The 12382-nt window shown below is 38.1% G+C and overlaps 1 protein-coding gene across 1 annotated transcript in view; it reads right to left on the bottom strand.

The window, feature by feature from the left end:
• The window catches only part of DNAJC2 (DnaJ heat shock protein family (Hsp40) member C2), a 35883-nt gene that overhangs the window by 10948 nt on the left and 12553 nt on the right, over positions 1 to 12382 (bottom strand). The window contains exons 6-15 of the mRNA XM_073652267.1: positions 12100 to 12180; positions 11629 to 11694; positions 9726 to 9817; positions 8033 to 8154; positions 6522 to 6671; positions 4454 to 4542; positions 3813 to 3882; positions 3433 to 3620; positions 2844 to 2944; positions 1385 to 1495 (exon numbers count right to left, since the gene is read on the bottom strand). Of these exons, the coding sequence (XP_073508368.1) occupies positions 1385 to 1495; positions 2844 to 2944; positions 3433 to 3620; positions 3813 to 3882; positions 4454 to 4542; positions 6522 to 6671; positions 8033 to 8154; positions 9726 to 9817; positions 11629 to 11694; positions 12100 to 12180 (1070 nt within the window). The remainder of the gene's footprint in view (positions 1 to 1384; positions 1496 to 2843; positions 2945 to 3432; positions 3621 to 3812; positions 3883 to 4453; positions 4543 to 6521; positions 6672 to 8032; positions 8155 to 9725; positions 9818 to 11628; positions 11695 to 12099; positions 12181 to 12382) is intronic.

Raw genomic sequence — 12382 nt, 5'->3', positions numbered from 1 at the left:
TTTTTTTTTTTTTTTTTTTTACAAACTTTTGGAATTTTTTTTTCACCACTTAAAAAAAGAACCTATACATGTTTGGTGTCTACAAACTCGTAATGACCTGGCGAATCTTAATGGCAGGTCAGTTTTAGCATTTAGTGAACATGTTAGTGAACATGGTAAAAACAAACAAACGATTGTGCTATTTCACCGCACTTGGAATTTTTTTCCTGTTTTCCAGTAGACTATATGGTAAAACCAATGTTGTGGTTCAAAAGGACAACTTGTCCCGGAAAAAAACAAGCCCTCATACGGTTCTATGGACTGAAAAATAAAGAAAAGTTATGGCTCTGGGAAGAAGAGGAGCAAAAAACGAAAACTGAAAAAACATGGTGGTAAAGGGGTAAAAGCAGTTGTCCGACATACACAGTAATTTATCGTAAATCCCTATCTATTCAATGCAATAATCGGATCTAATTTCTAATAGGGAATTTTTAATTCAAGTATAACATTTTTTTTTTTATGACTGAATAACCCAACATGCACTGAGATTCTTAAACTAAGCATTAGCAGGGGCCAGAGGCTGCGGTCACTGCCGCCTCCCTGATACGAAGCGTCTGACGCTAGTTTCAGGGGCTGGCCTATTCCCTGCTCTGTCACTGTGCATAATGACAGCTGCTGTTGCCAGCTCGGATCAGTAGTAACGAGCCATCACCAGAGCGCATTGTTGGTGTGACTTCTAAGACTACCCTGGGAGCAGAGAACAGCGATGCTCTCGCAAGTGACGTCCTGCACCGTGGCCAGACAGTACCGCAGTGCTGTAAATACTGCATGTACAGAGCAATGTGCTACTGTTTAGCCACAAAGATCTGTACACTGAAGTTTGCTGTGGAGTCGGAGAAAAATGGACAGACACCTAAAATATATAATAAATTGGGTACAGTAGTACAATGTAGGATATGCTGTACATTTTTCATAAGAATTTGGGAAAGCTATGAAATGTCCTATAAATGACTGTTCTCTTCCTGATCTAAAGGGTCTAGGCTTTTTGATGAGATGAATCTGTGCTGCACTTTATGTACATGCTCAGTACTGAAGCAGTGCTGTGGAGTCGGAGGTTTGGCTTACTGACTCCACAGCCCTGGTTACAACTGCCATCTATAAGTAGCATGCAGACCTGGAAATGCAGTAGTAGAATCACACACCAGAGCAGTTGCAGCCAAATTTGCATATAGATTAAAGAAAGATTTAGCAACAATGGCACAACAGACCTGGATCAAGGAGGCATCATAGGAATTTTGGCATACTGACATATAAAGAAATACTTCTGCATGACTATGGAAAATGAAGTTTACAGTTTCCCTTTTAAACGGCATTGGCCTATACCTCTGGCCAAACAGTGACTTACCTTCAAACCGCTCAGAAGGCATAGCATTGTCTACAGACTGAGCTACAACCTTATGTTCCTTCTTGAATTTATCAAACGCTTTCTTATTAATGTCATCCTTTTGCTGAGGATCTGCAGTCAAAGTAAATTAATGTTAATCTTCAGCAGACACGTAATGTAGGTATTCTGGTAATCTCACTAGTGATGGAGGGTCACAATATTCTGTCCCCAGTAAAATAAAAATGTTGGGCCAGTATAATTTGTGTTTTTTCTTTACATTATTCTTATTGTGTTGTGGTATTCGTTGACTGTTTTTGTGACAATCTTTAAAATGACATGGTTCATGAATTTTGCACAAAATAAACTTTTTATTTTTGCTTTTAACCTCTTGTGACTAAAATGTTGCAAAATTTGTATAAAAATGCCTGGGGTAAATAAAATTATTTCAAAAGGGATGCTAGAGTACATTAAAAAAAAAGCTAAAAGAAAAAACAAAAACCGCAGTTGGTCAAGCAGCAGAGAATATGGGAAACCCAAACCCCATCTCCAGTGAAAAATGTATTTATTTATAAACCCCACACAAAAAGCAGGAAAATACATAAAGTATACTTTAAAATGAGGCACAAATTAAAAAAATGAGTGAATGAAAAGGCACAAATGCAATAATAAATCTGACCCGTACTTGGATCATAACAGGTTTTTTTTAAGTGAAAACCATATTGAAAACTAAAAATGCATGGTAAGTATTAGTATCTTCTCAAAATGTCAGTCAGTATTGAGGATATACAATAAATGTATACAGGTCATTGTTTTTGCTTATCTAAGCAATTACTCTGAAAGATCAGCCAATCCTTAGATGTTCAATATGTGTATTCTTGCATATAAACTGTGGTAGGGGAGGAAAACTAGCCACACACTGCACAGAGTGGGTCCCAGACAACCTAATTTTAATAGACAACTCCAATAAGCTTGGTGGTATATCCGTAAAACAGGCCTCTGGGACTTCTGCCAATCAACACTATAATTCTGCAGCTACACGGTGACTTTGCCCATGACAGGTTGTGCAGCCAAAGATCACTGTATGTCATTGCTACATCACAGAATAGTGCAAGTGAATGAGGTCACATTGTGATCCTGTACGATACAGTGCCAAGCAAGTATCAAAAAAACCCAACCAGTTCTAACTTTGTCACTTGCTTGTCACAATGTGACCCCATTCACTCGTATTACGTTGTGATGTAACAAAGGCATATGGTGATTTGTGTCATGGACAAAGTCATAGCGTAGCTCCAGGTCATTGTGTTTTGGGATAAGCACCAGACAAGACACAGGTCTCTATATAGATGAATCAATGTGCCAACATCAACAGTATATGGGATGCAGAACTCACTATTGTCCCTTCAAATTACCAATTGGCATGGGTCGCAAAGGTACAATTTATGGCCTATCCTATATCAAGTATGCCAATTAGACGACTTACCTAGCTTCTGTAGGGATTTGGCTTTATTTATTACATCCTTTGCAGTTCTTTTTATTCCAGAAACGGAGTGCAAGTTCATATAATTGGCAATAACTTCCCACCTGCAGAATAAAATGAATAGGTTAACTTCTTGATGTGATCATTATGTAGAGGGTATGCAAGGCCTATGGGACAGAAAACAAGTCCATAAAATAACCATTTATTTAATTTCTAAGAAATATTTGCAGGCAATTTATTTTGATCCATTAGAAATTGTTCTTAACCCTAGGAAATGCTGCATCCCTTATCAGTACAAGACTACTCTCTAGGTTTCTAGAATTGCATACATCAAGCCACATATTGTAGACAGATTTGGATTCCACATTAGAGATAAAACGACAATGGTAAAAGATTTATCAAAGAAATGTTTAAAAGGAAATTCAATACACTATCAAATGGGTGATATTTTATTCAGATTTTCCATTTTCACTAAAATTTGCAGCTTCAGCTAAAAATTCAACACAAAAAGCCAGAGTTGACTTATGGCTATAAGTATAATATTGGCAAGAATAATTGATCAGTTTTAGTATTCAGACAGCTCTGTTGTTACCTGGCATTCGTTCCAGCAGGAAATAAGTTCACAGCTTTTATCAGTAGCTGCAGGTCATCCTCTGACCAAGACTTGCTGCTACCACCTCCACCACCAGAAGAAGACTGCTCTGCCCCTCTTGTGGATTGCCTCATACGAGCCTCCTCCTGCTCCTTCTCTCTCTTAATCTGTGCATTTACTTCTGCAATCTTAATGACATTTAGGTATTTTGTTTTACGTCAAAGCATACTTTTCTGCTCACAGAATTGACAATCACCAATTCATTGGAATATGTGCCATATAATACTAAGACAAGCTTTGAGTGGAGTTTTTCTCATTACTACAAAGCTACCATAATATATCACATCTGTATTAGTTTCCGATGGGTCCTTTTCACATACCTGCTTCTCCACAGCACTTTTACTTTCTTCTTTCGAGCTTCCAGAAAGGGCCTCATTTAGAGACTGTAAACTAAGAGCAGAAAACGACACCGGAAAAGTCAAATAAGGCATGGTAACCACCATTAAGTATGGGAATTACATACCATACAAAGCCATTTTGTCAGGCATTCATCATTTGCTCAGCAACATCACGCAGAACAACAAAAAAAAACTAACATTTTGCACCTTATGCAAATAATGGCATGGCCTCCCTTTTCTTTGAACTGGACATTACGTTTATATAGCTCCCCGTGGCTGGGTGTCCATTAATCGGGGCCTCACCCCTTATTCACATTCAGGTCATTAGACATATGGTAAGGTTTTAATACTAGAGGTTAGGACCATCCCTAGTAGGGTCACCTTGATGCTGTGGGATGGCTATTATGTTTTTTTGACCAAAACAATGTTAACGAAGTACCCTATAATATTTACATACACTTCTGCCATTTATTTACTTACTGCAGGGTATTTGCTTATTATGTTTCTATCTTAGGTTTTGTCTGTTTAGTGGCCAGTGTGAACATGCACCTACACGTTGCATGCATGCCAACTTATATTCCAGTTCGTTTCTCTCGTTTTTTCCAATGAAAAAAACCACATACCTAATTAGTTCAAGTCGATCACACAACTTTTCTACTTCTTCCATCATTTTCACACTGTCCGCCTCATTTTCAGAGAAGTAATTCCAATTCTGTAGTTTAAAAAAAAAATATAAACAAAAGCCAATGGAAATAAAAAAACAGTATACATTCCTTTTCTGTACCATGTATATTATATGAAAGTGTGTAAGCATGGTGTGCATTTGGGGTTTGTCACATTATGATGTGGTTTTCAATGCCATTGCACTATTCTGGTTTACATTTCAAAAGTGGAAAAGTAGTCTGCCATCATTTTTATTTTTTTTAAATCAGATGTTTTTTTATTAATTTTTATAAAGATTTTCACAAAGGTAAAAAAAAACAACAACAACAACAACCAGACAAACATTGGAGAAACACAGTTCTCCACCCTCCAACCTTAAGAAGCATTAAACATGAGTTATTTATACATCCTGGCTCTGAAAAAAACAGCATAATTAGAGGAACAAATATTTGAACATAGTAACAATAGTCAATCCAATTACATATAACTTGTGGAAGTAATTTTTTCACCGTCCCCCAAAGTTTGTGACATAACAGGATAGTCGGTATTTTGCCTCCAAGTGTCCTGAACTTATGCGCCTCCAATACCTCATAGAGTTTATCTGATTGGAAATAATGCTGTAGCAAAATACACTGAGTTCCCCCTCCCCCAGGGTCATTCCATCCCGAATGTGTTGAAGCTGAGATGACACATAATATACCCATGGGTTAGGAACCGCAAGCCCTCCCATTGTTTTGTTTCTTTGCAATGTTTCCAGTTTAATTCTCACAGTCTGTTTGCACCATATTAATTTTCTAAACTCCTGACTGACTTTAAAGAAACACCTCTGGTTTATCCATATTGGGGAGTTGTGTAGAACATACTGCAATTGTGGCATCCAGATCATTTTAACCAGGTTAGCACGGCCCACAACCGACAATGGTAACTTAGACCAGGCACCTAGTTTACCTCTAAATTTAATTAAGACTGGGTCAAGATTCAACTCACAATCATTTATTTTTGCTGATATATTGATGCCTACATATTTAAACTCCGATACCACTTGTAAACCCGAATTAATGTAGTGGGAAGCATTCTCATCGGTATTATCCAATGGAAGTATAACTGATTTGCTCCAATTTATCTTCAGACCAAAGTATTTTCCAAATGTTTCTATTGTTTCCATTGCTATAGGAAGGTACTCTGAAGTTTTAGCCAAAAATAATAAAGCGTCATCAGCGTATAACGCGACCTTCTCTTCAGTATTCCCTCTACGAAACCAAACTATTCCTGGATGCTCCCTGATAACCGATGCCAGGGGTTCAATGGCCAGTGCAAAGAGCAGGGGGGACAACGGGCACCCCTGCGGCATACCTCTACTCAGTCCAAAAGCCGGGGAGAGGTGTCCATTTACCCGTATTCTAGCCACTGGCCTACCATACTGCAATTTAACCCATGAAATAAAACTAGGTCCTATACCAAACTTTTCCAACACCGCCCATAAATATTCCCACTCAACAGAATCGGACGCCAGTCTGCCATCATTCTTAAAAGGTAAAAATTATATAATTCAAACAGAATGTAAAATGTTTCATGTCACAGTTTTATTTCACACCATGTTTGTAGTCCTCTCTGCATCAAAGTCACGTTTTAGGACATCCTCCTATCAACAGAAGCCTCCATCTACAGAGTATTTTAAGATGTTGAATACAGTGGCCCCAGCTTCTGAAGCGATTGGATGTTACTGCTGGGCACACATTTCTTCTATTGCTTCAGGGGAAATATTAAAAATAGAGGCCATACAAATATTAGTGGCTCTGTGCTGGGGCTTCTAGAATGGAACTCCGAGTTTTTTAGATTCCACCATGTGTTCTAATAGGGGGAATCGTATGAGAGTTAGGCACACACCACAATCAAGTACTAGTGAATACAGTTTTAAAGTGGGATTAGTAATAACATTAAGGTTTATGGTTAAACACTGTCCTAGCTATAAAAAGCATATTCAAATTGACTGAATATAAATTTGGCACCCCCCATGGTTTTACCCACCTTGCATGTAGTGCGTAGCCGCTGACGTTCTTTCTTTATTGCTTTCTTCTGTATCTCTTTTTCTTTTTTCAGGACAAGTGCTTGCTGGCGAGCCTCTTCCTCTTCCTTCTCCTTTGCTAACCGTGCAGCTTCCAATTCTGCCTGTCTTAGCTGTAATAATTAGACATGTTTTCTACATGATCTCCAATTAACGCAGATCAGCTCAATTTAAGAACACAGAATATATTTAGGTATATATGGAGTTGTAATTGAAAAATACTGGTTGTCCAGTATTGTTCAATTATACCTCTTAAAAAAGGAATAATTTTTATGAGTAACTCAATGATTTGGCATATTTAGAACCAGCCAGTGCACACTACCATTGCAATATGGGATACAGATGTTATATGGATAAAAAAAATAATATGCATTTTCTTTTCTAAAGTTAAGCTGTTTTTTTTTTAATCAGAAGTACAAACATCTTGCAAAGGCAGTTTTCACAGCACTGAACATCATTCTCTGTCCCTGAAAGAGGTCACAATTTAAATTCCCATCTAATATACCCTCAACTGGAGCACCCAAGGAAAATCCATACCAATGAGCTAATGTATTAACACCTTTCCGGCACAAAAGGTAAATGTAGACTATGGCTGTTAACCTGTGACAACGGCATTTACAACGCACGGCCTAAGGGGACATGCTCTGCTAACCGTCCATTGGTGCAATCGTGGCTTGCCAATGGGTTGCCATAATGATCGGGTCTACTGAAGACCCCTGTGCCTGTCATGACTGTAATCCTATGAAAGCCAACTGTGGTTGGCATTCATATTAAACTAGGATTTTTTTGCTATACACAGCAGTAATGTGGTATTGGTGTGAACAGTACAAATCAGGCGATCACTAAAAATACAGCAAAAATGTTTTAAAAAAATGTTTTTACAGATATGGAGAAAATAAATGTTTGAATCACCCCCATTAAAAAAAAAAAAAGCCACGTGGTACCTCCAGAAAATTTGCATCAACATAGTCGTATTGACCTGGAGAATAGTATTGCCAGGTCATTTTTACCACATAATGAAGGCTGTAATTGCATTTTTTTTTGTCTCATTTGCAATTTTTTTCCCAGCTTTCCACTGCATCACAATAAAATTTATGGAGTCATTCAAAAGAACAACTCGTCCTGCAAAAAAAAGCCATCATACAGATATGTCGGTGGAAAAATAAAAAAGTTATGGCTCTTCGAAGAAGTAGAGGAAAAAACAAAAGTGCAAAAAAATAAATAAAAAAAATCACCCTGTCTGGAAGGGGTTAAAATTCACCAATATTGACAGAAACATTGAGGAGCAGACTTTATTGCTGTGAGTGATCTGAAAGTGACAGTTTGGGAAGATCACATAGCTTAATTACTAGAGCACCAGGCCTAGCTTCAAAAACAACATTTCCACCCCTAGCAGCCAAACCACTGGAGAATTGTAGTGACAAGGACGGAGTGTGTATTGTTACTGGCTGACTTTTCACTTTATAGCAAATACCTTTTCTTTTTCTTCCTGTTCTTTTCTCCTTGCATCTGCCTTGGCTTTCTTTTCTGCTTCTTTTCTAGCTTTTTCTTCCTCTTTGAACTTCTTTATTCTGGGGTCACTGCTATATGCATTATCTAGAAACAGAAAAGAAGAGAACCTTTTTAAGATTGAAACAAAATTGGTATCAAAAGGTTTTTATATTTTTAAACATTCTATATTAATGGGAGACTTACCAATGGACATTTTTACTATACAAATTCATTACAGGGATTCTATACTTAAAAGATGTATTCTCATCTCCAAGATCCTATCCCAATATATAGTAGATGTAATAATAGCAAATACCTCCAATTAGTGACAGTAAGTTGATAGTGGTTGTGACTCGTAACCATGGATATATCAGCTACTGTAATGTCCTGCACATGGGGTAAGCAACATAGCTAATCAGAAGAACTAGATTACATTTCTAATTGGAGGCATTTGCTAATAGAATTACTACTACACCTACTACATATTAGGATAGGATTTTGGAGATGGGAATACCCATTTAAGTTAAAAGGGCTGTCTCATGAGAGACTTCTATGGCTTACCCAAAGGATATGCCAAAAATGTCTGATAGGAGCGAGTCAAGGAGGTTGGCCCAGCAGCAGAATGGGCGTTCCCAGATCCCCTGTTCTGGCGAGTGTCCGACCAGCAGTAAGTGCAGAGGTGGCTGATGAGGCACAGGCACGCTCTATTCTTTGCTATAGAAATTCGGCATACAGCCATGCATTTTTTAGAACGGTCAATTGTCTCTTCAGAGAGGAAGAGGACTAGAACTCTAGTGCCACCTATAGGAAGTAGCAATCCTAAAAGTCAATATCGACTCTCTAACAAGTCTTGTCACATGACTTAGGATAAAAGCCAAAACCAAAATCTCAATTTGCAGACACTGTGATTCGGGGTTCTGCCCCTCGTCAGTGAAAAGTAAGAGATCTGGTTTGGCTGGGTGAGAGACGTCTGTCCGTTTCTCCTTGCGGAGAGTGACATGTCAAGCCTGACATGCCAAGGTGAGGAGACTTAAGTCGTAATGCTCCTTTGGGAAATACCAAACCAGATCTCACACTTTGCACTGTCGAGGGGCAGTACCCCGAAACACAGTGTTTGCAAATTGAGATTTTGGTTTTGGCTTTTATCCCAAGTTATGTGACAAGGCTCGCTAGAGAGTCGATATTGACTTTTAGGATTGCTACTTCCTATAGGTAGCACTAGAGTTCTAGTCCTCTTCCTCTCTGAAGAGACAATTTGGATATTTCCCAGAGGAGCATTGCGGCTTACAAGTCTCCTCACTTTGGCATGTCAGGCTTGACATGTCACTCTCCAGAAGGAGAAATTGTATCCCTTGGATCTTAGAAAGGTCAGGAACAGCACCCAAAAAAATCAAAGTGGACTTGGAATTTTAGAACTGCTGCAACAAGAGATTGTGGGGTCCAAACATTTGGGTCTACATTGTTCAACAATTTATGGTATTTGTCAGCGATCAGATTTTAGAAAACTTTATACACATTTTTAATATACCCCATAAACCCCTATTTATAACTATGGAGAGATAACTGCATACAGATTTATTAAGCCATTATAAAAATAAGCACTAGCGGATTAAATTAATGTGCAAGACGTTCCTCCTAGCGCTACATGTTCATGTAAAAAATAAAATGATACCTACCAACTAATGTTCTAATCCTATTCATTTCCTCTTTTTTCCTTTGCGCTCGGGCCGCTCTGTTCTGTTTTTCAATCCACCTTCTCTCATCACGACTGACAACACAAATAAAAGTGACAACAAAATTCAACGAGGTTCTGTATTTTTGCATCTTTTAGGATTATCAAAATTAGTAATGTAAAGTTAGATACCTATTTCAAACTATTTTAAAACAGACTTTAAAAGTGGTTGTTTCTAACCAATAACTCAATTAATAAAGCTAACGGCAACTGGTTCAGTTTCTCAAACCACCGGCTAGAAGCTGTGATCGCCACAGGCAATTATTTCTCCAGCTCATTCTTTGTTCCTCCCCTCTCACTTATAGGTAAATCTATGTACTTGTTTTGGGCAATACAGTACTATGTAAAAGTTTTAGGTAGGTGGAGAAAAAATGCTGTAAAGTAAGAATGCTTTAAAAAATAGCATTTTGTTAAGTGATAATTAACTATTCTAAGTGAAAAAACAAAAGAGAAATCTAAATCAAATCAATATTTGGTGTGACCACCCTTTGCCTTCAAAGCAGCATCAATATTTCCAGGTAGACTTGCCCACAGTTTTTAAAAGGAACTCAAAAAGGAAGGTGATCCTAGACATGGATGGATGCGATCCCACACAGACTCTATGGTGTCGAAATCAGAACTTTGTCAACGATAAATTTATGATTCATGAAGACCACTTCTGCCCAGACATCTCCGAATAGTAGATGGGAGCTGCCAGTTCTGAGCTGATGGCACTGCTAGACATCTTCCAATTTCGATGGGAAGTAAACATGATGTGTCTTTCATCTGCTGCACCAAGTTTCCTTAGCCTACCACTGCATCTCCAACTCTCAACATTGCCCATTTCTTTATGCGTGTTCAAAACAGCTTGAACAATCCTGAGACCGCAGTCTGCTTTAAAAATCTGTGCCTGGGAAAGAAGTTGCTAATGCAGTATAACTACCTTGTAGCTGTGCTCAGGATTGCCGTGGTGTATAACCTGTGACATGAACTTGTCTTCCACAATCTCACATTTGTAGCAGAGTTGTGTTATTCCTCACAAACTCACAGTTTTAAGCCTCCTACACAGCTGTATCAGTTTTGGTTAATTACTAATTAAACTATCACTTGAAAATGATGATCATTATCACCTGTATGGTATAATTACTCAACAGCTGACTACAATCTTACAAAAACACTGACTTTGCACAAGTGTACCTAGAACTGATCTCGCTTTGAAGGCAGAGTGGTCATATCAAATACTGATTTGATGTAGATTTTGTTAGATGATAAAAATAAACTATTAATACTTCTGTTTTTGAAAGCATTCTTACTTGTCAGTGTTTTTTAATACACACTTGACTAAACGTTGCACGGTACTGCAATATTCATTCATGTTTAGTAAGTATGGAGTAAGGCGACCTTGACATTATTGGTGACGTTTTTCTTTCCCTATGTCTGTGTACAGGGGAGAACAGCATGGACAGGAACAAAAATCAGAGGAGGAGGAGGCTGGCTCTAGAGAGGAATGGAGATAGGAGCAGCCTGCTGAGGAGGATGGGGAAAGCTGGATGCAAGGAGCAACAGAGCTGGCTACTGAGTAGGAGTGAGGAGGCTGGATAAACAGGAGAATGAAGGCTGGATGCAAAGGAGAACAAAGCTGTCAGCTGAGAAGGTGGTAGGAGAGCTACATAGGAGGAGAAAGGTGACCAAGAGGGGGCTGTAATGGAGGGAGGCTCTAGAGGAGGGTGACAAGGAGCAGGCATGTCAGAGTGGTTTCAGGGGGGATGGCGGCATCTAGGATGCCATGTGCACATACCCTAGAAGTGCCAGGCTAAGAGACAATAGACATGTGAATGAAAGTCATAGGAAATTAAGGTATTATTCACCATTCTGCTTTTTCTTTTTCTTCTTCATCCAAGTAAGAAAACTCTCTCCAAGAATCAAAATTGTACCTGGCATAAAAAAAAAATAAAATAAAATAGGGAAAGTTCAATTCAACAGAACAGTTAAGCTAACAGAGCAGAAAGTGCTCAAAGGAGTTGTCAAGAATTACAAAAACATGGCTGCCTTCTTCTAAAAAGAGTCACCCCTGTTTACAGGTTATGTCTAGTATTGCAGTGAAGATACAGAACTGTAATAACATACTCAACCTGTACACAGGAGTGGCATTGTTTTTGAATGACAGCAGCCATGTTTTTCTAATCTTGGATAAAGTAATTTAATGTGAATGTACAATACACGTAACGTAATGAATCAATTTCTGTACTAAAGAATAAGTTTATGCTTATTTACAATTGAATTATTCTGAAAAATAATAATGCAGAAACTAATCCATAACAAGTTTTATAAGAACATACCAAAAAGAATAAAATGCATCTACATCTTCAATGGAAGTGCCAAAGGTGCCAAGTCTTGGAACATTTTTCTTGTTTGACCACCTAGTATGGTGAAATAGAATTATATTATTACAATGTTATTTTATAGTACAAGCTACAAAAAAAAAATTCTTCTCCAAAATATAAAAGAAAAGCTCCCCTTGTATTACATGATTGCTTCTCCAATGGGTATCATGTAATATTATATTTTCCTTGCAACAAACAAACACCATCCTTCTGTTGTAAGGCCGAGATCACAGAAGCG

Source organism: Phyllobates terribilis, unplaced genomic scaffold (genome assembly GCF_046119375.1).
Source record: "Phyllobates terribilis strain yellow unplaced genomic scaffold, ASM4611937v1 Scaffold_11__3_contigs__length_659146591, whole genome shotgun sequence".
Classification (NCBI taxonomy): domain Eukaryota; kingdom Metazoa; phylum Chordata; class Amphibia; order Anura; family Dendrobatidae; genus Phyllobates; species Phyllobates terribilis.
The sequence above is the reverse complement of the archived record's forward strand: the minus strand, read 5'-3'. Positions and strand labels throughout refer to the sequence as shown.